Raw genomic sequence first — 21,323 nt, 5'->3', positions numbered from 1 at the left:
TCAGCCAAAGCAAATAGTCCCCTACTGGTCCCCTCGCTTTAGGCCCTTTCTTTCTCTGATCAAGCATCAGCATTTCTGGAGGGCAACCAGGGCTCAGCCAAGGAAGCTGGGTCGATCGTAGCAACAGAGTGGGTGTGGCAGAGAGGGTGTGTATGAAGCAGCGAGTGTGGAGAGCGCAGGAGGAATGGGAATATTAATCAGGGTCCTTATTTAAAAGGCCCCTTGGTGGGTCGTGTCTGGGGGCCGGCCACACGCCTTGGGAAGGGGGAGAAGGGACATGTGCCGCAGCAAGGCCTGGCCCCTGGGTGGGTCGTGTCTGGGGGCCGGGCCACACGCCTTGGGAAGGGGGAGAAGGGACATGTCCCGCAGCAAGGCCTGGCCCCTGGGTGGGTCGTGTCTGGGGGCCGGGCCACACGCCTCGGGGAGGGGGGGAATGGACATGTGCCGCAGCAAGGCCTGGCCCCTGGGTGGGGCAGGCTGTGTCTGTGGGGACGTGGCTCTTCTCTCACTTTTTTATTCACACCCTCATAGATCAAGCTCATGGTCCCTGTGAGACTCCAGACCAGCCCTAGCATCCGTGCCCCAAGCAGGGAGCCCCTCGGTGACTTTTCAGGCTCCATGGGCTGAAGCATGGAGGGCAGGAGACTGTCTCTCCCCTCTGCTCTCAGTGACCCTCTGTGGGGCCCAGCAGCCTGGAGCCTCCAGGGAGGGTGGCAGAGGAAGGGGGGGCTTTGCCCGCTGTTCCAGCTGCCGGTGGATTAGCGGCTCTGGAGCATGGGATGGTGGGGCTGGCTGAGCTCATTTCCCATATGAAAGTGGGGCCTGAGTGTAAAACGTTGGAGCTTCTGCACTTCCTGGCTTGTGTTTCTGGTGCTGCAGAACAAGGACAGCGGCTGCGCTGCAATGATGAAGTCCCAGGGCCGGTTTCAATCTCCTTCTAGCACAGCATGGCTCAGAGTGGCCTCTTCTCTCCAGTCTGCTGCCACCCCACTGCACTTGCTCCATGCGTTGGGAGGTGCAGGTGGTTACTGTGGACGACTTGGGGCTGCACATGCAGAGGTATCACATCTCAGCAGGGAGCTGATCGTCCCTCTCTGTGAAGGGCCTGCAAAATGGCCCCTGGATCTTGCGTTCAGGGCTGGGCACCTCAGTTCCAGAATGAGGCTGATTAATTGGAAGGTTCAGAGAAAAGCAACAAAAATACCAAGAGGGCTGAAGGGGCCGAATAAGGATGCAGAGCCAGCTAATGAGAACCGGCAGCTCTGCTAAGAGAGTGAACGTGCCGGCGGGGGAGCGGCCTGGGGAACTGTTCAGAGTGGGACAAAGGGGTGTAAACTAGGAGCAAAGGGCGACAGCAGCAAAGGAAAATGGGGCCTGAGGCAATGTGATGTCTACATTGTGCGGCTGCCCCACAGCACGGACTACGGGGTGGGGGGGTGTCAATTACACAGCACACCAAAGCGCTGAGCTCTAACTGGGCCATGTGGACGCTGTGGGCACAAACTAAACGGTACCTTCTTCGCGTTAAAGTCGCCCTTGTTCAAACAGTGTCACACTTTGGTGTGCCTGGCAATTCGCACCCCTGTAGGCCGCACTGTGGCGCGGCATGGACACAGCCAGACTCAGACTCCATTTTCCTTTGCTTTATGTCAGCCCTTTGCTCCTGGTTCATACAATCATAGAACCATAGAATATCAGGGTTGGGAGGGACCTCAGGAGGTCATCTAGTCCCACCCCCTGCTCAAAGCAGGACCAACCCCCAACTAAATCATCCCAGCCAGGGCTTTGTCAAGCCTGACCTTAAAAACCTCTAAGGAAGGAGATTCCACCACCTCCCGAGGGAACCATTCCAGTGCTTCACCACCCTCCTAGTGAAAAAGTTCACACCCTCTTGTCCCACTGGCCCCGTAGGCACCACTGCGGCACAGTGTAGACAAGCCCTGCATATCAGAGACCCCCGAGAGGGAGTGCCATCACTTGGGCCATTGAATGCAGTGCTGGAGAGAGCCCTGGAGAATGGACTGCAGGGTGCAGCTCCGCCTGGCCCCCGGGGGACAGGATGGCAGGGACAGACCCTGGTCTCTGAGGGATAGGCTGGGCTGGGCCCTGACAGGGCTTTTGTCATTCTGACTCTGAGTCCTGCCTGGTTGGGCACTCTCCCATCCATGGCCACTGGCCGTAATGTCTCCTGCATGTCCTCTCTCCTCTGCTGGATGCTGTCTGGGGTCACCGATCACTAGCCAGGCCCATCTGGGGACTATGGCCAAATCACTGTCCTGGCGAATTACAGAGAGCAACCTCCTGCCTGAACACCCAGGGGGAGCTGGCTCTGGGGATGGCAGGAGGCGGCCCAGGAGCCATCATGCTGCCATAGGCAAGATGGCTCAGGGGTGCCGGGAGACACCACGTCCTGCAGCACTCCGGCTCCCAAAAGCCTGCTGACAATTGTGGCATGTACGTAAGAGGACGGGCTGAGCCATGACCTCATCTCCACGGGAGGCATGGTGACCGACTCCCCTTAAGCACTCAAGGGAGTGCAGGAGTGTGTCTGCTCTGCTCCTGTGGGGGTTTCTAGGCTGGGGAAGGGGCTCCCCGCCCTCACCACACAGTATGCTGCCTCTTCTCCTGGCTCGTGTGCAGTGGTTGTGAGCAAAGCTATTGGCCTAGCCCCACTCCTCTCTGCAAAGCCCATGTAAATAGTCCCATGGGGGTGAGGTTCGGCTAGGAGGGCAGAGCCCCCCCTCCAGAGCACACCCATGCAGGGGGTGGGGCAAGGGAGATGCCTAACTGTGGATCCGAAGGGCGGACTGTCCCATCTCCCTGGGCCTGCCCCAAGAACCGCTGTCCATGGAGCCTCCACAGGGTGCACTCTGGGTAGTCAGAACCCGCCTGCATTAACTCTCAGCATCCTGCCCCTCTCTCGGCTGCTCAGCTGCCATGCCTGCCTGCAGAAGTGGGGGCAGGATCTGGGCCATTAATTTTTAAAAGGAAATAATTTTCACTCTGGGCCCTTCCGTTTTCCCTGGTGTTTTGCCATCTTCTGCGGAGCATAATTTTAACTGGGTTAGATGCTACGGCTCAGTGGCCACCTTCCATCCCTCCCCTATTAGGTTTAGGCATATCCCAGCAGTTCTCAGCTCTAGCACATCTCTGTAGGATCCCTGGAAGCTTCTCTCAGCTAGTAGAATAGAGGCATGCCGATCCCCACTTGCAGCTAGGGACAACACCTTTGCATTCTGCCACCAGTAGGACAATTTGGCATTTGGTGTGTGCAAACAAATGTCACTTTCTAATAGCTGAAAATCTAATGCTCTGCTGACCACAGCCTCCTAATCCCATCCAGTCCCTCATCAAAATCCCACTGTTTCTGCCAGGAGCCTCTCTGCTCAGCCTGACAAACTCTTATACAGGGTCAAAGATGGAGAACATTTCCTGAGAGGATTTTGGTCCCTGTCATGCTGAGAGGATGAGTTACGCTCCTGATGTTGCTTTCTGCTGCCTAACAGGAAGTGAGAGAAGTAGGTGCAAAAAGATTTAACCAAGAGCTTAGTGAATCCATCTGTGCTGACATCCATCAGTGTCACTCCTTGGCTGCAGAAGCAATATTTATAAATCACGTTTCAAAACGGGCTACAAATTTGTACAAAGAAACAGATGGGCTGGTGGGTAGCAGTTTGTCACCACTGATATTTATATAGAGAAGGAGACAGAGTGCAAGAGGGGCTGAGCCCGGGAGAGAGACCGCAAGAAGGGGAAGAGAGAAACTGAAGGAGGCTATAGCAAGGGAATGAGTAGGACCGGAAGGGAACCAAAGAAGAGCATGCTGGAGAAATTAGATTGGTGGGGCGGGGGGAGGGGGGTGAAGAGGGGGAATTGGACAGAAGCAAAGGAGGGGAGACAGAGTGAAAGAGTGCAGTAATAATACATCCACCAGCAGCTTCCGGTTCTTATTATCTAATAAGCCATTGCTCAGCGACGCGTACGCCAGGGTCTCCAACAGCCCTCGGAACAAGCCCTGCAATTAAAGCTTGTTTCCAACCAAGGCAGAGAGGTGCTGGGTGATGCTGGCTTTTACTCCTTGTTTAGTGAGATGCCACAAGGAAAGTTTCAGGGATCACTCAGATTAATTTGCTCCAGCAGAGTGAGCCTCATCGTGCTCTCTGAGGAATCAGCAATCCCTTGCAGTGTCAGAGCAGAGAGTCTGGAGAAGGAGCCGGGTGCAAGCAAGTCCAGGGCTGCCCGAATCCCCGGGTTCCTCTTGGTTTGAAGCCCGTTGGTGGAGAAGCCCAGAGCAGCATGAACATGGAGCACAAATGCCCACACACTGGGGGAAGAGGGCTCTGATCATCTGAAATATTTATACGCATGAAAATGAGGTTGGAAAATCACTAATGCAGCAAAGGGCCACAGCAGATGCAGGGAGCTACAGAGCAACCTCCTATCAGGGAATGCGCTTGGATAAGTGTAACCTGACTGTGTCAAACAGCCCTGGCTCCCATGGGGGAGAATCCTGCCTCTCAGCCTGTCAGAACATTTGGAAGACATTAATGACGTAATAGACACAGGTGGATATAATTTACTTGGAGTTCAAAAAGTTTTTGATAAGGTCCCTCATAAGAGGCTATGAAGGAAAATAACATAGGGCATGGGGCAAAATCTTGTGGAGGATTAAAACCTGGTTAGATGATAAAAAAAACTAAGAGACTCCATGAATAGCTGCCCCAAGAGTGGAGAGAGGTTAATTGAGGGTCACCTCGGGTCAGTAATTGGACCAGTGTTATTTAACATACAGTGAAGAGACATTAGTTTCTCCACAGTTAAGAGTGAAGCTTTTAATTGCAACCTGGATTTTGATGCTCTGAACTAGGCCAAAACCAAACCAATCTGCCTGAAATGTCATAGACAGGATTTTAGGAGGGGATAGAGTTCTTCTGGAAGGCAAATTGGATCAAGTTATGGGGAGATGAAGGCTGCAAAAATGGAGGTGGCTTCATTTTCTGAAAACTTCCTTTACCTTTTGTTTTGTCTCCCTCCAACATGGTGCCTTTGCCTAGTGGGCAAGCTTCAGGGGATAAATGGAAGGTAAATGTTTAGTAGAAGGGTTTTAAGATGCCCCCAGCCACTTGGGTTCCTAGCTGAGCCTGCAATGTGGCAGGTATCCCTCAGATCCACTTACAATTCGCAGTTGGACTCAGCAGAAATGTCAGTCAACCAATAGGAAACTAGATCTGATACCAGGCAGCACCCTCCACCACTCCAGAGTGCATCTTCCCAGGCAAATACAGGGACATGAAGCTCATAGTGTTTAATGCCAAATCAACAGTAAATAAGACCATGACTATCAACAAGACCCCAGATCTGCTGAGACCAGGCCCAACAACATTACAGCCCTGGTGGCCCTTGCCCGTCCCATCTCCACGCTACTCAGTGCATCAGAACCAGAAATGAACACTCAGAATGGCAGAAGGCAGGACATGCATGCAGCAACCCTAATATTTCAGCTCACCCCAAATGCAACAAGGGATCTATTGGGCCCACGCATCTACCGTCTTTGTGAGGCCAGACACTCTTACACTGGGGTTCTGCTGTCCACATGCCCCTAGAGGGTGTGAATTTCCTAACAGAGATAGGTGTCAGAGGGGTAGCCGTGTTAGTCTGGATCTGTAAAAGCAGCAGAGAGTCCTGTGGCACTTTATAGACTAACAGACGTATAGGAGCATGAGCTTTCGTGGGTGAATACCCACTTCTTCGGATGCATACTGCTCTAACAGAGATAGCAGACAATGACTCTTGGGGCAAGTCTCCTAGACTTAATGAACCACATCAGTGCCCACAGACAGCACCTCTGGGCCCCTGGATGGAGAACTCATGTCTGCTCTTTTCACCATGGGATTCTCTCCAGTGGTACCAGACCCACCTATGTTTGACCACGAGATGCCACTGGAGCAGCTCAGATAACTACAGGAGCAAGCAGCAACACGTGATGGCTCCACTCCTCCCTTATGCATCAGACTCAGGTCATATCAGGCAGCTGCACCCCACCCCTACAGCTCTCACCTTCAGAGTCCCACTAGCCTTTCGTCCGGTCTCTGCTAAACGCCGGAAGCTGCTGAGATCACACAGCTTGAACAGACAGAGGATAGCATGTCTGCCCGGCATACAGCAGCAGGGAGAGAAGAAAATTGCATTCTGGGATGTATTTTTAAAAGAGAAAAAATATAATGCTGAAAACATTATTTTGACAGTCTGTAAAGCAAAGGGGCAGTCTAGGTCATGTCATCTGGGTCCTGAGAAGGGCAGTGGAGGGTTAGCCAAATGGCAAGACTGAACAGGTGGCAAGGCGCTTGAGTGCCGGAGTTATTTGGCCTGCGGTAGAGGAGAGTTAGCAGGGACTGGCAGAGAGATTCTGAATCATCAGGTGACCAAGCCCTCCAAAGAGACGCTTGCTGAGATTCAGTGAAAGAGCAGAACAGTCAGACCCAATGAAAGGAAATGCTTCTTAGTGCACCATAGAGGGAGCGGGTGGAACCTATGCCGCAAGAGGCCCCTTGAGTCAGTTACTCTGGCAGACTATTAACAGTGTTGGGAGGTTTGTAGGCTAAGACCAGGTTGACACTAGCTTTGCCAGTGTAGCTATTCTGAGCAAAGCACTCCTAGTGTGGACAGAGCTGCACTTTTGCCAGTACAGCCTATTCCAGTCCCCCGAGCGAAATAAGCTACACTGGTAAAAGCACAGTTTTGCTGGTATAACTGCAAGAGGCTTTGCCAGCACCACTCTGTCGATCAGGGACCACATCTCTTCACACCCCAGCCAACAGAGCTATGCCAGCAGAAGTTTGTAGTGTAGGCCTGGCGGTAGACTAAGGCTTTGTCTACACTACACAGCTTTTAGTGACACAGCTGTGTCGCTAAAAGTCGGGAAGTGTAAACGCTGTTTGTCAGCACTTTTGCTGACAAAATACGTCCACCCCTGAGCTGAGTTTGCGTTGTCAACAGGAGAGCACTCCTGCCGAAAACGAGCCGTTTATACTGCCACTTGCCATGGCAAAACTTGTGTCTTTCAGGGCAGGGCGGGGCTTTTTTAAGCACCTGTGAACGACAAAAGTTTTGTCGTTCAATTGACAGTGTAGACCAAGCCTCAGTGTGAAAAGATTTCCTATTTCAGGGCACACCCTGACAAGCGGCAGACAAAAGCAGGGTTTTTTCCTGCCAGCTCTGAACAATTGGCCAGGCATGTTGTGGTTGTTTCCACCTCCCCCTGAAGCACTAACAATGGCAGACAGTGCCAGAGGTGCTATAAGAGACTGGACAGACTGGCAGAGTAATGTAAGCTAGTAACTCCTTACGCTCCAAAAAGCAATAGACTGACATGTCTTAGGCCATGTCTACACTAGCGCGCTGACAGCAGCACAGCTGTAACACTACAAGATCGCTTGTGTAGCCGCTCTGTGCTGATGGGAGAGCATCTCCTGCTGACATAGCACTGTCCTCACCAGTGCTTCTGTCGGTGTCACTCGTGTGTGTTTTTTCTAAGGCTGTCGATTAATCGCAGTTACTTCACACAATTAACTAAAAAAACCCAATCACGATTAATCGCAGTTTTAATCGCACTGTTAAACAATAGTATACCAATTGAAATTTATTTAATATTTTGGATGTTTTTCTACATTTTCATATATATTGTATTCTGTGTTGTAATTGAAATCAAAGTGTATATTATTTTTATTACAAATATTTGCACTGTAAAAATGATAAACAAAAGAAATAGTTTTTCAGTTCACCTCATACAAGTACTGAAGTGCAATCCCTTTGTTGTGAAAGTGCAATTTACAAATGTAGATTTTCCGCACCCAAAAACAAAACAGTGTAAAACTTTAGAGCCTACAAGTCCACTCAGTCCTACTTCTTGTTCAGCCAATCGCTAAGACAAACAAGTTTGTTTACATTTACAGGAGATAATGCTGCCCTCTTCTTGTTTACAATGTTACCTAAAAGTGAGAACAGGCATTTGCATGGCCCTTTTGTAGCCGACATTGCAAGGTATTTACGTGTCAGATATGCTAAACATTCGTATGCCCCTTCATGCTTCGGCCACCATTCCAGAGGACATGCTTCCCTGCTGATGATGCTCGTTAAAAAAATAATGCGTTAATTAAATTTGTGACTGAACTCCTTGGGGGAGAATTGTATGTCCCCTGCTCTGTTTTACCCGCACTCTGCCATATATTTCATGTTATAGTAGTCTCGTATGATGATCCAGCACATGTTCATTTTAAGAACACTTTCACAGCAGATTTGACAAAACGCAAAGAAGGTACCAATGTGAGATTTCTAAAGATAGTTACAGCACTCAACCCAAGGTTTAAGAATCTGAAGTGCCTTCCAAAATCTGAGAGGGACGAGGTGTGGAGCATGGTTTCAGAAGTCTTAAAAGAGCAATACTCCGATGCGGAAACTACAGAACTCAAACCACCAAAAAAGAAAATCAGCCTTCTGCTGGTGGCATCTGACTCAGATGATGAAAATGAACATGTGTTGGTCCGCACTGCTTTGGATTGTTATCAAGCAGAACCTATCATCGGCATGGACGCATGACCTCTGGAATGGTGGTTGAAGCATGAAGGGACATATGAATCTTTAGCACATCTGGCATGTACATATCTTGCGACGCTGGCTACAATAGTGCCATGAGAACGCCTGTTCTCACTTTCAAGAAGAGGGCAGCATTATCTCCTGCAAATGTAAACGAACTTGTTTGTCTGAGCGATTGGCTGAACAAGAAGTAGGACTGAGTGGACTTGCAGGCCCTAAAATTTTACACTGTTTTATTTTTGAATGCAGTTTTTTTGTACATAATTCTACATTTGTAAGTTCAACTTTCATGATAAAGAGATTGCACTACAGTACTTGTATTAGGTGAATTGAAAAATGCCATTTCTTTTGTTTTTTTTACAGTGCAAAGACTTGTAATAAAAAATAAATATAAAGTGAGCACTGTCCACTTTGTATTCTGTGTTGTAATTGAAATCAATATATTTGAAAATGTAGAAAACATCCAAAAATATTTAAACAAATGGTATTCTATTATTAACAGTGCGATTAATCGTGTAGGGTGAAGCCCCCAGCCTCTCAGTGCATCTTTTCCAGGGGCATGGCCTGCTATTCTGCTCAGCGTGTCTCTGCTCTGGGTGGGGGCTGCTTCACTGCGTGTGGGGGAAATCAAATATACATAATGGTGAGGCTGTGCTCTCTCTGCAGGACTGAGAAAGGAAAACAGGCCCCCCATCACGTCAGAGCCACAGAGTAGCTAACAGCAGCTGAGAATCTGCTGGCTAGGAAGGAGTGAGGTGCAGCCTGCAGCAGCCAGACACAAAGAGGCTCATGAGAGCGCCTGGTCTTTGCCAGCAAAGAATTCTGGTGGGACAGGCTCCTAAGAAGGGCCTGTGTGGCTCAGGCAGCTGCTCGAGAAGGGCTGGATCTGCACCGATCGGAGGTGAAAGGTCTGCGGGGGAACAGTCCGGGGAGCCTGCTGCATCACACAGCACTTCCCAAGGTGACCAGCCTTTCCTGCTCCCCGTTCTTGGCACAGGTCCCAGGCCATGCAGCCACCAACTGGAGAGGAAGGGAGAATAGGGCAGAAGGGAATTGATGAGTGGGAAGGAGGACGACTCACCCTGGATATCCAGCAGAGAAAAGTGGTGGTTGTCAGTGGCTTCCGGGGCCAGTGTGAAGTAGAAGCGATGGCCACTCTGAGGCTCATCACGATCCACGACACTTATTGTCTGAATTAGCTACAAGAAGAAAGCAGAGGTCAGAGCTGCTTCCCTGGGGCTGAGGGAGAGGTCTCTGCCTGGGGGCTCCTCGCAGCACTGGGAATGGGCAGCATCTCCCTCAAGAGAGGGATGGAAAACCTTTGCCAGTGCCATCAGATTCAGCTATTCAGCTCCTTCCACGCACCTGCAGCTGGGCAGGAAGGGAATGGCATTGCTCCCACCCACACCGCCCCCGGGCACACAGCACCCTTCTCTTCCTGAAGGGTCAGCTCTCCTCGAGGGAGAGGCAGTCGCAGCTCCACAAGCATGGCTGCCAGAGTAGTTGTGAGAAGAAAATTGCTCCCCAAAGTCACACTCCATCAGGGTGAAGTCCTGTCCCGACCTGAGCAGTCAGAGAACAGTGTCAACTCCTTAACCCTGAGGCGGGCCTCACCATGGGCCTCACAGCTGCGTGCGCTTCCCAGAGACACAGACACCCGGTCAGGATGTGCCAGGCCTAATGCAGACGTTCACACGCAAACACTGCACGTGGCACAATGCTGACTGGGAGCCAGGCGTTCGGATTACCTGGCCGGGCTTGGCATCTTCACATACCGCAGCCTCGTACGGCGTGGCCAGCTCGGGTGGGTTGTCGTTCACATCCAGGATTCGGATACGCAGAGATGCTCTAGACACCTGGGAATGATTGTCTGAAACAAAACAAACACACAACGTCGTTGGTGAGCGTCCTCTGCCAGCAGCAGGGAACTTATCCCATCTCTTTGTTCTGTCAGCAACCCCTGTGGTCAGTCACACAGGTGACTCCCCAGGTCTGAGAGCCCCACCCTAAGTATTTATTCGATTTCTAACACAACCATCAACACACCTTCCAGCTGCCTGGTACGCAGATTAGCTCAAGTGTGATGCAAACGTTTCCCCCACAGTTCAGCAGCATCTGTACAGCATCCCTCAGCAGCACCAGCCGAATTTCCATGTGTGAGACTCAACTGCTGAGGACTGCAGCACTGCAGCTAACAAGGTGCCTCTGTCAGCAAGCGCTAGCTTTTATGGTGCATGTGAATTCCAGTGGCAAGAACCTGCCACTGATCCAATGGTGAAGATCTACCCCTTGGCCAGCTCCCACAAGCTTCACTCTTGAGACTGACAGATGTGGGCATAGGCAGAGGGGATCTGTGAGACTAGACCATCAAGGGCTGAAGGCATCACCTCAGTGAAACTTCAGTAAAGCTGAAATGAAAGTGCAGTTGGAAGGGGAGAGAGTTACAAATCAATACAAAAATCGTGGCATTAACAAACCCCATTCTATGTGTCACATTCAGTCCCTTCCCTTCCTGCTGCTCCCCACTCCCCAGCCCGTGCCTGGACATTCGTTAGAATGCCAGGTCCTTGGCCCCAGGGCTCCTGTGTGCATTGCTGGTGAAGCATCCAGTTCACTTTGAGCTCTACAGGAATGATGGGTTTGTAGATAATCACTGGCACCTGGAATCTTACCTGGGTGTGACCTGGCAGCCAGTGCAGAGCACCGGGCACAGGTAATGTGTCTGCATGAGTGTGCCCTGCTCAGAAGGATGTGGGGGAGGGGGGGAAGGGACAGTGCACTTACAGATGGTGTCCAGGGACTACACCTAGATCTCAGAGATAACCACTGTCTCTGACCATGACCTCCAGGATAGTTACGTCCCACTGGAACCAGGAAGCTGTTAATTGTTAACGGGAGGCTTGTGAGTGCAGGAGGTATGTCCTTATAGGAGCCAGACTTGGACTATGGAACTCAGTGCCACAAGAGATAAGAGTTTCACCAGGTCCGGAGCTAAATGCAAAACTCAGCTCTGAGATTCAGTTTTCCTGCAATAAGCTCTTCCCATAGATACACACACGCACTGTTAAAATCAATGCTATAAACCAGTCAAGCTGTGCTCCCAACAGACTGGCAAGTGGGAGACAGAGAGAGGTTGCCAACGTTAATTCTATTTTTAAATCTTTGGGAGGCCCCAGATATGATGATGATGGGAGCTATGTACGTCCTGGATAGAGAGATTCTAAGGCAGTCCAAGGGCCAGCTCGCTGTGGTCATCTAGCACAGGGCTTCGAGGCACTGATGGCTGGGGCAAAGTCTGAGAGAAGAGAATGCAAACTCCTGGCAGAGGCATTTCTCCCCATTACATTCAGGCTGGGCAGAGCCCGGGATGACGAACCCCTTTGGCAATAGCTGAGCAGATGCCCTCACTCACACATTTCACCAGTTCCTCAAGCTTCTCCCCCTGCCAAAAAGCATCACACCTCTGCCGTATCTGGCTGGTATTTAAGCCAACTGGCTTTCATCCAGGCCCTTCCCTCAGTCTGACGGGGCGGGGAGTCGGAGATCGGAGGAAACAGCACTGCCCAGCTCTAGGGAAAGGGACCCCCAGTGTGCAGCAGACACCACGGCCCATAGCAGCTCACAGCTGTTCCAAGTGGTTGCAAATAAATGCTGAACCAAAGAGGGGCAGAAAAGGCCTTTCCACTCCCCACTCACTCAGCACTGGGGTCTCCGGGGCATGCCAGGTTGTGGGGAGGACTCAGTCTCTCTCTCCCAGAGCCATCACTCGTCCTCTCAAGGAAAGAAGGGGAGTGTTATGTAAAAATTCTTCCAGAGCAACTAAACATTGGGGCAATTCCCATCTTACGGAGAGAAACCCAGATGCACAAGTGGGAAGATCCATCAGTTCGGCTTCACTCGGCCCTGGTCAGCATTAGCCATTTCAAGAGCTGGTGCTCCAGGCCCTGAGGCTGTAATGCCCGTGTCAGAACAGGGGTGCATAGACAGGGAACAGGGCTCAGCTGCATTTCAGACTGGCGATAAGTCTCCAGGGGTTCTTTGGTTCTGCCCCCTCAGAGACCTGCCCCATGTCTGACCCTGGTGTGTTGAATACTGCGTGCAGATGTGGTCGCCCCATCTCGAAAATGATATATTGGAATTGGAAAGATTCAGAAATGACAAAAATGATTAAGGGTATGGAACGGATTCCATATGAGGAGAGATTAATAAGACCTGGGACTTTTCAGCTTGGAAAAGAGACGACTAAGGGGGGATATGATTGAAGTCTATAAAGGTGTGGAGAAAGTAAATAAGGAAGTATTGTTCACTCCTTCTCATAACATAAGAATTAGGGGTCACCAAATGTAAGGTGACTAGATAGCAAGTGTGAAAAATCGGGACGGGGGTGGGAGGTAATTGGCACCTACATAAGAAAAAGCCCCAAATATCAGGACTGTCCCTATAAAATCGGGACATCTGGTCACCCTAACCAAATGAAATTAATAGGCAGCAGGTTTGAAACAAACAAAAGGAAGTATTTTTTCACACAACGCATAGTCAGTCTGTGGAACTCTTTGCCAGAGGATGTTGTGAAGGCCAAGACTATGAACTAGATAAATTCATGGAGGGTAGGTCCATCAATGGCTATTAAACAGGATGGGCAGGGATGGTGTCCCTAGCCTCTGTCTGCCAGAGGATGTGAATGGGCGACAGGTGATGGGTCACTTGATGATTACTGGTTCTGTTCATCCCCTTTGGGGCACCTGGCACTGGCCACCGTCAGAAGACAGGATACTGAGCTAGATGGACTTTGGTCTGACCCAGTATGGCCGCTCTTATGTTGCTGTTCCGAGCCCCTCCCCAGCCGGGGTTGGCAGAACTGGTGCAGCCACGCAGCACTCCTCGAATGCCACGTTGAACTCTTTCCAGCTGTGCCAACCCCAGGGCACTGCTAGGAAGCAGGACACAGACTCCAAACTGGCTGTGAGTTCTGCACATAGATTTCCCCAACCTATTACCAAGTGTACACTGCTCAGGGACTCTATCAGCCTAAACATGGAGTCACAGGCAGGCCCCTTGGATTCTCCGGTCTATCTTGTCACTTAGGCAGCCTACTATTGTGATAGCTGGTTGCTTGCACCACGAATCACAGCAATATTCAGGTTGCTTTTAGCCCCAAAGGGTCAGTCACTTACCCCAGGTCAACTGCACACCACACACTCATAGCCAATCCTATAATAAACTAGATACAAATTTATTACATAGCAAAAGGAAATGAGTGTTATTTTCAAGTGTAAAGCAGGTCAACACACACACACAAAGGAGTTACAACCTCACGTTTCAAAAGATAACAAGCTTCTACAATAAGCAGGCTCTAGATGTCATTTAGGGCTAACCCAGGCTGAGCACTGGGGATCTCTTGCTTATGCCTTAGAAACCTTGTCTGCAGAGTCCAAGGAGCAATGAGATCCAGTTCCTCATTGTTAGGGGCTTTTAATTCCATTCCCCCCTTCTGTTCTGAGCTGCAAACTCAGCTGATGGGAGGAATTCACTTGCAAGACTCGTCTTCATGAGATGGGGGGCAGGGGGAGAGTAAGGGTACATCTACACTTACCGGAGGGTCCGGCGGCAGGCAATCGATGTTCTGGGATCGACTTATCGCGTCTAGTGAAGACGCGATAAAATCGATCCCCGACGGCTCTGCCGTCGACTCCGGAAATCCACCGCGGCAAGAGGCGGCAGCGGAGTCGGCGGCAGCGCAGCAGCGGTCGACTTTCCCCCGTCCTCACAGCCAGGTAAGTCGACCTAAAATACGCAACTTCAGCTATGGTATTCACGTAGCTGAAGTTGCGTATCTTAGGTCGGACCCCCGCTGTAGTGTAGACCTAGCCTAAGCAGCAACTCTTGTGTCTCTCTAACATTCCACTTCAGTCCATCTGGTGTTGCTGGGCCTTCCCTGTCGGGCAGGACATAACATCTGTTGGAGACCAGCATTTCACACTGGTTCATGTCCCTCTCCTACCTGGAGAGTTACAGTTACAACGGCTTACAATGCAAATGCTCAAGCATTACCTTACACTATGGGATGTTATAAGTGAGATTAATCCAGGCAGCGACGCCCCAGCCTTCAATACAGTCTAAACACTAAACTCATTCGTATACTTCCAACTCCTGTTTTAACAAGACTAACACCCAGGTGAGCCGGACTGACTCCACCCATGTATTGGTCAGGGTTCAGTGGAGACCTGGGGACCTTGGCATGAGCTGGCACCTGGTCTGCCAGCATCACAAGCCCATCTTGGTGTCCACCTGCTCCTTCTGCTACTACATACATATTCTAATATGACTGCGTTACCCATGGGTTTGTACAGCCTGAGCCAACCCTCTCATTCCAGGATGAGCAAACGAACCCCCCTGACTCCCCCGGAGCCCAAACAGCAGCTCTGCGCCTTGCTGCGCCAGGCAGCTCCTGCACTTACCTCTGCCTGATAAGCTGTGTGAGCTTCATACATGTGGGATGTAGCTTGTAGGTAGCTTGGGAGCTCTGATTTGCTCCTGCTTGTTTCTGCCCCATGGCACGCACCATAAAGGTACATTAATCCCTCTTTATAATATTATAAATCACTCCTGAGGGCCTAATGCTTTCCAAAGCGCCTCACATGCTTCCAGAAATGAACCACCCTCATTCTCTGGCTCCTTTGTTCCCCCAGAAGTTATAACTCTGGAGAGGCCCAGCATGGGAGGGAGCACTGCTTGTTGTTAAAGCAGGAGCCTGCTGCCTGTTTGTTGATAAAATTAACTCTGGTCTGTGAGTCAGGTGGAGTTGTACCCGGGGGAGAGAAGTATGAGCAAGGCTCCATAATTATCTGAGAACCCAAACCCTCTCCCCAGAGCCCACCTTCGCCCCCCTCTCTGCTCTCCTGTTATCGCTTCCGCTCACCCAGACCTGCTGCTTTGGTGATTAGATGGGTGTTTTGGGGGGAAGGAGGCAGAAGTCGTGACTAAAAGCCTGGAACAATTTGTTATTTTTAAGAGCATGTTAGTGCAGCGAAATAAACTGCAATTGCTTTTAGGAAGAAAGGAAGCTAAAGGCAGGAGGGTGGGGAGGGAGCTGGGAGGCGGAAAATCTGAGGGGGTGGTAAAGAGGTGTGTCCGGTTCCAGCTGAAGGGATAAATGAGCGAGCGAGTGAGAGGGGTTTGATTCCAGCAAGTGATATGGTGAGAGCATTTTATCTCCTTCCCCAGCAGCCTGGCTCCTCTTGCAGAAAGATGGATAACCTTTCCCTGCAGTTTGATTCTAAAGTGAGCTGGCATTGCCCTGAAGGTGATATACAGAGAAGGAGATGAGAAAAGGCAGAAAGAAAGGATGAGAGGAGGAAGAGAGACACTCAGATCTCTCCTCATCTCCCTCCTAACCTTACCCTGACTCCCATCACCTATTCAGAGCACACACAATTAGTGGGCAACAGAGCATTCATTATCATGACTATTCTTAATCATTCTTATGTATTTCTACAGTGCTAGAGATACCATGTGCTTGGCACTGCACAGACACGTTTAAGAAAAAGACAGATGTGCACCCCAAGGAGCCAGATCTTAACCCAGGATATTTAAATCTTTCCAAACCAGTCAGAAGACAGCATGTTTCCTACACTGCCATCCTTATGGAACTAGCTTGCGGCCCTTTAGCTGAGGTTGCAATCAGCGTATGCTGATATTTAGAGTCAGAGAGAACAGCACAAACTCCTCCTATCATCACAGCCGCAAAGACAAGGAGTCTGAGGAAATATACTGTGCATGGGTGGTGGAGATATCCATGTGCTAAGATACATTTACTGAGCACCTGCGTCGGTCTCACCTCTCCTCTGCCTGCGGACTCGTCTCCGCCAGAGCTATCAATAACATTCCATGCCTCTGAGCAGCTTCAAAGACATGCCATTAAAAAAAAATCACCGGCCACACAAAGGTCTCCTCCACGCCCCTCCCCCCCACCCCCCAAAAATCACCCTAAATCACTGAAGCTTGAGGCCCTGGGTCTGATACCTCAAGAAACACTGGGGCTAGAAATGGGAGCATCATCTTTGGAGACCCTTCCATAGGACACGTGGTATTTCTTTTCTTTTTGGCCCTGCTGCATCACTACCTGCTGGGCCTTTGAATAGAACATTGTAATGTATTTTAAAAAAACAGCTGTTTAAGGGGTTACTAAAATGTATTCTTTACAAAACTTTCCTCTCCCTCTGAGGCACCTGGTTTTACAGGGGGGGAATATAAAAAGCAGCCTCAACAGATATTTTAAAAACTCTCCTGATATGTTTTCTGTAACTTATGGGGTATAAGTAGAATCAACAATGGTCTGGGGTGGGTGGGATCAAGATGTTATTGCAGTGCATGTGTAATGAACTGCAAGATTCACTCCTCCTAAGTACTCCAAACCTCACATGCCAGTGCTCCAAAGAGCTTTGTAGCACCCCTTACCCCCACGCAGTGTCTCTATACGTGCGGAATGACACACACACAGAGACATATGCAGACATGCCCACGAAGGCATAGCCACGTGCTTATGTGTATACAGCCGCATGCACACACAGACCCACGGGCAGAAAGAACCACAGTTTCATGCTATTAGCCAGACCGTCCATCTGAGCAAGAGAAGGCAGAGAAGTATGACATCATCAAACAGAGCTGACAGAAAACAGAAATAGCAGCTGGTCATCAGCGGCCAGGACTGAGGGGGCAGAACATGCCAAGGAAGACGTGATCAGTTTAAAAAGAGCCTCATCTTTCACCGCTGCAACTCTGCTCTGTGTTCCAGCTCAGCTGACTGACATGCAAATCAGTTTAATTATTTCTTCTTCTAAAATAAATTATATTTTGCAGTGGCTGCAATATGTTGTGTCAGGCAAAATTACATTCAATATTTTTAAACTAATTGATGTCAGCCTTGAGAAAACCTGACTGACAGCAGCAAGGAAACTAGGCTGCTACCTAAACGGTTTCCTAAATTAAAATTAAACATGCCGTTTTTCTGCATTTCCTCCAGGAGTCTGAATGCCATTAATCTGAAAAGACTGAGGAAGGAGACGGGAAAAACACACAGAGCAAGAGCGAGATGATGGAAACCCAGCAGTGCAGTGAAGGAGCTGTGGACCTGGGATTGGCAGTTGCCTTTGCCAACCTGGGCAGAAGTATTTGCAGATCCACTTGAGTCCATTGCAGTTCCAGCAGAAATGCTCTGCAACAATATTCGCCTTCAGCAGAAGTGCACTGAAAGGAAAAGCTAATCTCTAATTCCTTCCCTGCCCCAGATAAATCGTTGGAGACCCAGGATAGGCAGGATATTACTTTGCTCTGTGCACTTTTAACATGGGTTGCTGTCTTCCATGGCCCCATTGAGGTCCAATGCTCATGCAATGGAAAAGTCCTGGATGGAACATACATTAGACAGGGACTGTGTCACACTGACTGAGGCACATGGAACCCAGTTCTAAGGCCTGGTCCCAATTCCTCCAGCACAATGGTGCTGAATTCTGAGGCACGTTTTGACATTTCTTCTCAGCTTCAAGTAAATTCCAAAATAAAGATTTTTTTAAATTATGAAAATAACCCAATCAGGGCAGTTTTCCTGGTGTTATTTATTTAGATACTAAATTCTAATTATTCCATGCTGTCCCTGGTTCTCTATGTGCAGCAGATTCTTGTACTGATGGTGAGTAACTCTGCAGGCTGTTGTTGACGGAAGCTGGAAGTTTTGGTAGCTGAGGCTTTTGGCAGTGATGAGAAGAGGCATCTCCTCTTTTCTTACCTGCTGGCAGGAGAGAAAGTGATAGGAGGTTTTTGTTGATGTGGGCTTGAGCTCTTAGTTCCACAGCCCAGAAATCCTGGACAGCAACCAGCTGCCCCACAGGTCCCCACCACATCCAGCAGCGGTGGATAAACATGCTAGTTGGGACTTTTCTAATTAAAATTATCCCCACTAACAATATTTTTTACACCAAAACTGCCACCATTAGGCTTCGGATTCAACCCGCCAATGAACTGAATTATTTAATATTCGCACTGCTATGATGATTTGAGGAACCGCTCTGCTCAGCGCTGGTTAAGCCTCAGCTGGAGTACTGTATCCAGTTTTGGTCACCGCTGTATTCAAAGGATGTAGACAAACTGGAAAGGATCCAGAGGTGAGCGACAAAGATGATCAAAGGGCTGGAATGCAGCCATAGGAGCAAAGGCCAAAGGAACTGGGTATGTTTAGTTTGGAAAAGAGAAGATTAAGGGGGGGGGGACATGATAGTGGTCTTCAACTGACGGAAGACCAACAAATTCTGAAATGTGTTTCCCAGGGAATGCCACTACATGACCGATGGTCACTTGGTTGCCAAAAAGCTTCAGTGGCGTGAGAGGACTGCCAGTGATGGACATGGACTCAGTGTACAGCCAGGTCACCTTAAGGATCGAGCTAGAGCTTCATGCAGGCAGCACTCGGTCTGCAAGGAGGCTACGTCCCTGTGGGATTTGCCATCATCCAGATGATGAATGGTGTTTTAGAATCCTTTGCAAAGTCTGTACATGTCACTATCACATGCCCCATACGAGGAAATCTGTGCACCAGAAGATTCACACCTTTGGTGGAATTCTGGGGAACGTGCAAGAGCTGTTGGGGAGGCTTGGGGCAGACAGCATTAGTTTCAGGGCGCAGGCAACTGGTTGCAGGGTCCCGACTGCCAAGAGGGGTGTCAGTACCTGGAGATGTGCTGAGAGGCCCGGAGCCTGGAACAGTGTCTAAACTCTGCCCTGCCCCAGCCAGATGGGAGCTTGTGGGATTTAGCAGTTGGATCCCTCCGAGCAGTCTAGTGAGTATCCAATGGGGGAAGCTCAGCTAGATCTGTGATAACTTCTACCTCCAGACTCAGGCATTGGTAGTTACAGTCAGACCAAGCTCTGAACGTTTCTCTGCAACCGTTTGTCCTTGTTCTTTTAAAGGAAGCTCCGCTCCTGCAGCACATCTCTGAAGACACAGATTCTGCAGCCCATTCTGTCAGCCCTGAATCTCAGGAAACACTGGGCCTATCATCATGCTGAGTAGACTGGATGATCGAATATGTCTTTTCTGCAACAATGCTGAAATGGTGACATCACTATCATTTCCATAGCAACTGATTTTGAAATAAACCCAGGATTATTATGTCACCGCAGAAGCCAGATACACGAGGGAGCAACTCTTATTCCACCCATAATCTCAGTGGATTAGGAAAATCAAAACGACATACAGTAGAATTTTAGAGTTGAATATTTGGCCTGCCAGTGTGTGCACAAAAGGGGTGCTAGAACAAGTGAGTGCGTACCCATTTTTCACAAGTGCAGACATGAGTGCAACTGCCTGACTCTGCAGGCAAATGGCTGCTTGCACATTCACATTTGCAGGTACAAGCAAATGCACGTGTATTAAATATGGGCACCTAAAATCAGAGTCCGGAGCTGAAAACGTGGCTCCTGAGTGAGTGGAAGCAGCATGTAAGACCAAGTAATGTATAAATGGCTCTTACCTCCCCTGAGTCCTGCCCTAGCTCAGCGACATGAGAGTAATTAAATTGCATCCAAACACAATGCTCTGATTAAAGCCGGTCTCCAGCAGGAAGATTTATCATCTCAATTACCAGCAGTGGACACAGCAGTCAAGTCCTCCTCATTTTACATGAGCAGAGAGGAAAGCAGGAAGAGAATCACAAATATTAGCCTAAGGAAGGTAAACAGCTTGTGTGTGAAATGAAGATTTATCTCAGCAAACACTCGGCCAGATTTGCTGAACAATTCCCAGGTTTGCTGGTTGGCTGCACAGTTACCAGGGCCCAAATATTCTGCCCGTTGCCAATTGGCACAGACAGGCAACCCTGGAACAGGGGCTTTTTGCTTGTTTCTGGAAGAGAGAATCTGACCCTATTGTCTTCACCTCAAATAGTCCATATTCACAGCCACACTTGGAGAGTTATGGGTGTGTGGCCTTCGGCCCATCCCTGCTTTTCCTGCTATTCCCTGATGTGAATGTACCGTTTGTGAAGAACGGTGACCGAGGTGTGGCCCCAGCCACACAGAGTGCTCCGGGAATCCCACAGGTGAACATGTCTGGTGGTTCATTTATAGCGCAGTAGCGCTCAAAGTCCCAGTCGGGATCAGGGCCCCATATCAATGCATGGAGAGTTCCTGCTTCAAGTTCCTCGCAATCTAAACAGACAAGCCAGACATCGGGTCAGGGTTGGGGGGTGGGGGGGTGGGATTGGTGCTGGAAAACATCACATTAGTGCCATGCATTCAGTTTTTAATTTATCGTCGCTGGTGGTAATGGCAGGTGTTTGATCTAAGAGCAGGAAATGCAGAAGGGGGAAAAGGGAGTGAGGGAGACAGGGACAGGACTGAGGAGGGAGACAGTTAGGTCAAACAGACTGTAAGCAGACATGGAGAGCCCAGGGGGTCGGAAAAACCACCACTACCCCAGCTCCTGAGTGGAAGGGGGATGGGGAGTCCCTTGGTTCCCTGGGCTGAGTGACTAGCATGGGGAGCTATGGACCTGATCCAGGGCAGAAGGAGGAGCTGTGTGGATTTGTCTCCTCTCTTTGGAAGTCTTGTGATGTGTTTAGTACAAAGCACTTGCCTATGAAAAATGGGGAAATACTCTGCCACCTGTTTGTATAGATCCTCACTTCCTCACGGCCCCCTCCCCTCAGCGCCAAGCCCCAGCGCCGGGCGGCCCCGGC

At 49.8% G+C, this 21,323-nt stretch overlaps 1 protein-coding gene across 1 annotated transcript in view; it reads right to left on the bottom strand.

Moving 5' to 3' along the window:
* CDH22 (cadherin 22) overlaps positions 1 to 21,323 on the bottom strand; it is a 94,940-nt gene that overhangs the window by 12,982 nt on the left and 60,635 nt on the right. Inside the window, exons 8-9 of the mRNA XM_026652774.2 lie at positions 10,341 to 10,462; positions 9,674 to 9,791 (exon numbers count right to left, since the gene is read on the bottom strand). Of these exons, the coding sequence (XP_026508559.1) occupies positions 9,674 to 9,791; positions 10,341 to 10,462 (240 nt within the window). The remainder of the gene's footprint in view (positions 1 to 9,673; positions 9,792 to 10,340; positions 10,463 to 21,323) is intronic.

The sequence above is a fragment of the Terrapene carolina genome, unplaced genomic scaffold (assembly GCF_002925995.2).
Source record: "Terrapene carolina triunguis isolate 2854851 unplaced genomic scaffold, T_m_triunguis-2.0 Scaffold130, whole genome shotgun sequence".
Lineage (NCBI taxonomy): Eukaryota > Metazoa > Chordata > Testudines > Emydidae > Terrapene > Terrapene triunguis.
The sequence above is the reverse complement of the archived record's forward strand: the minus strand, read 5'-3'. Positions and strand labels throughout refer to the sequence as shown.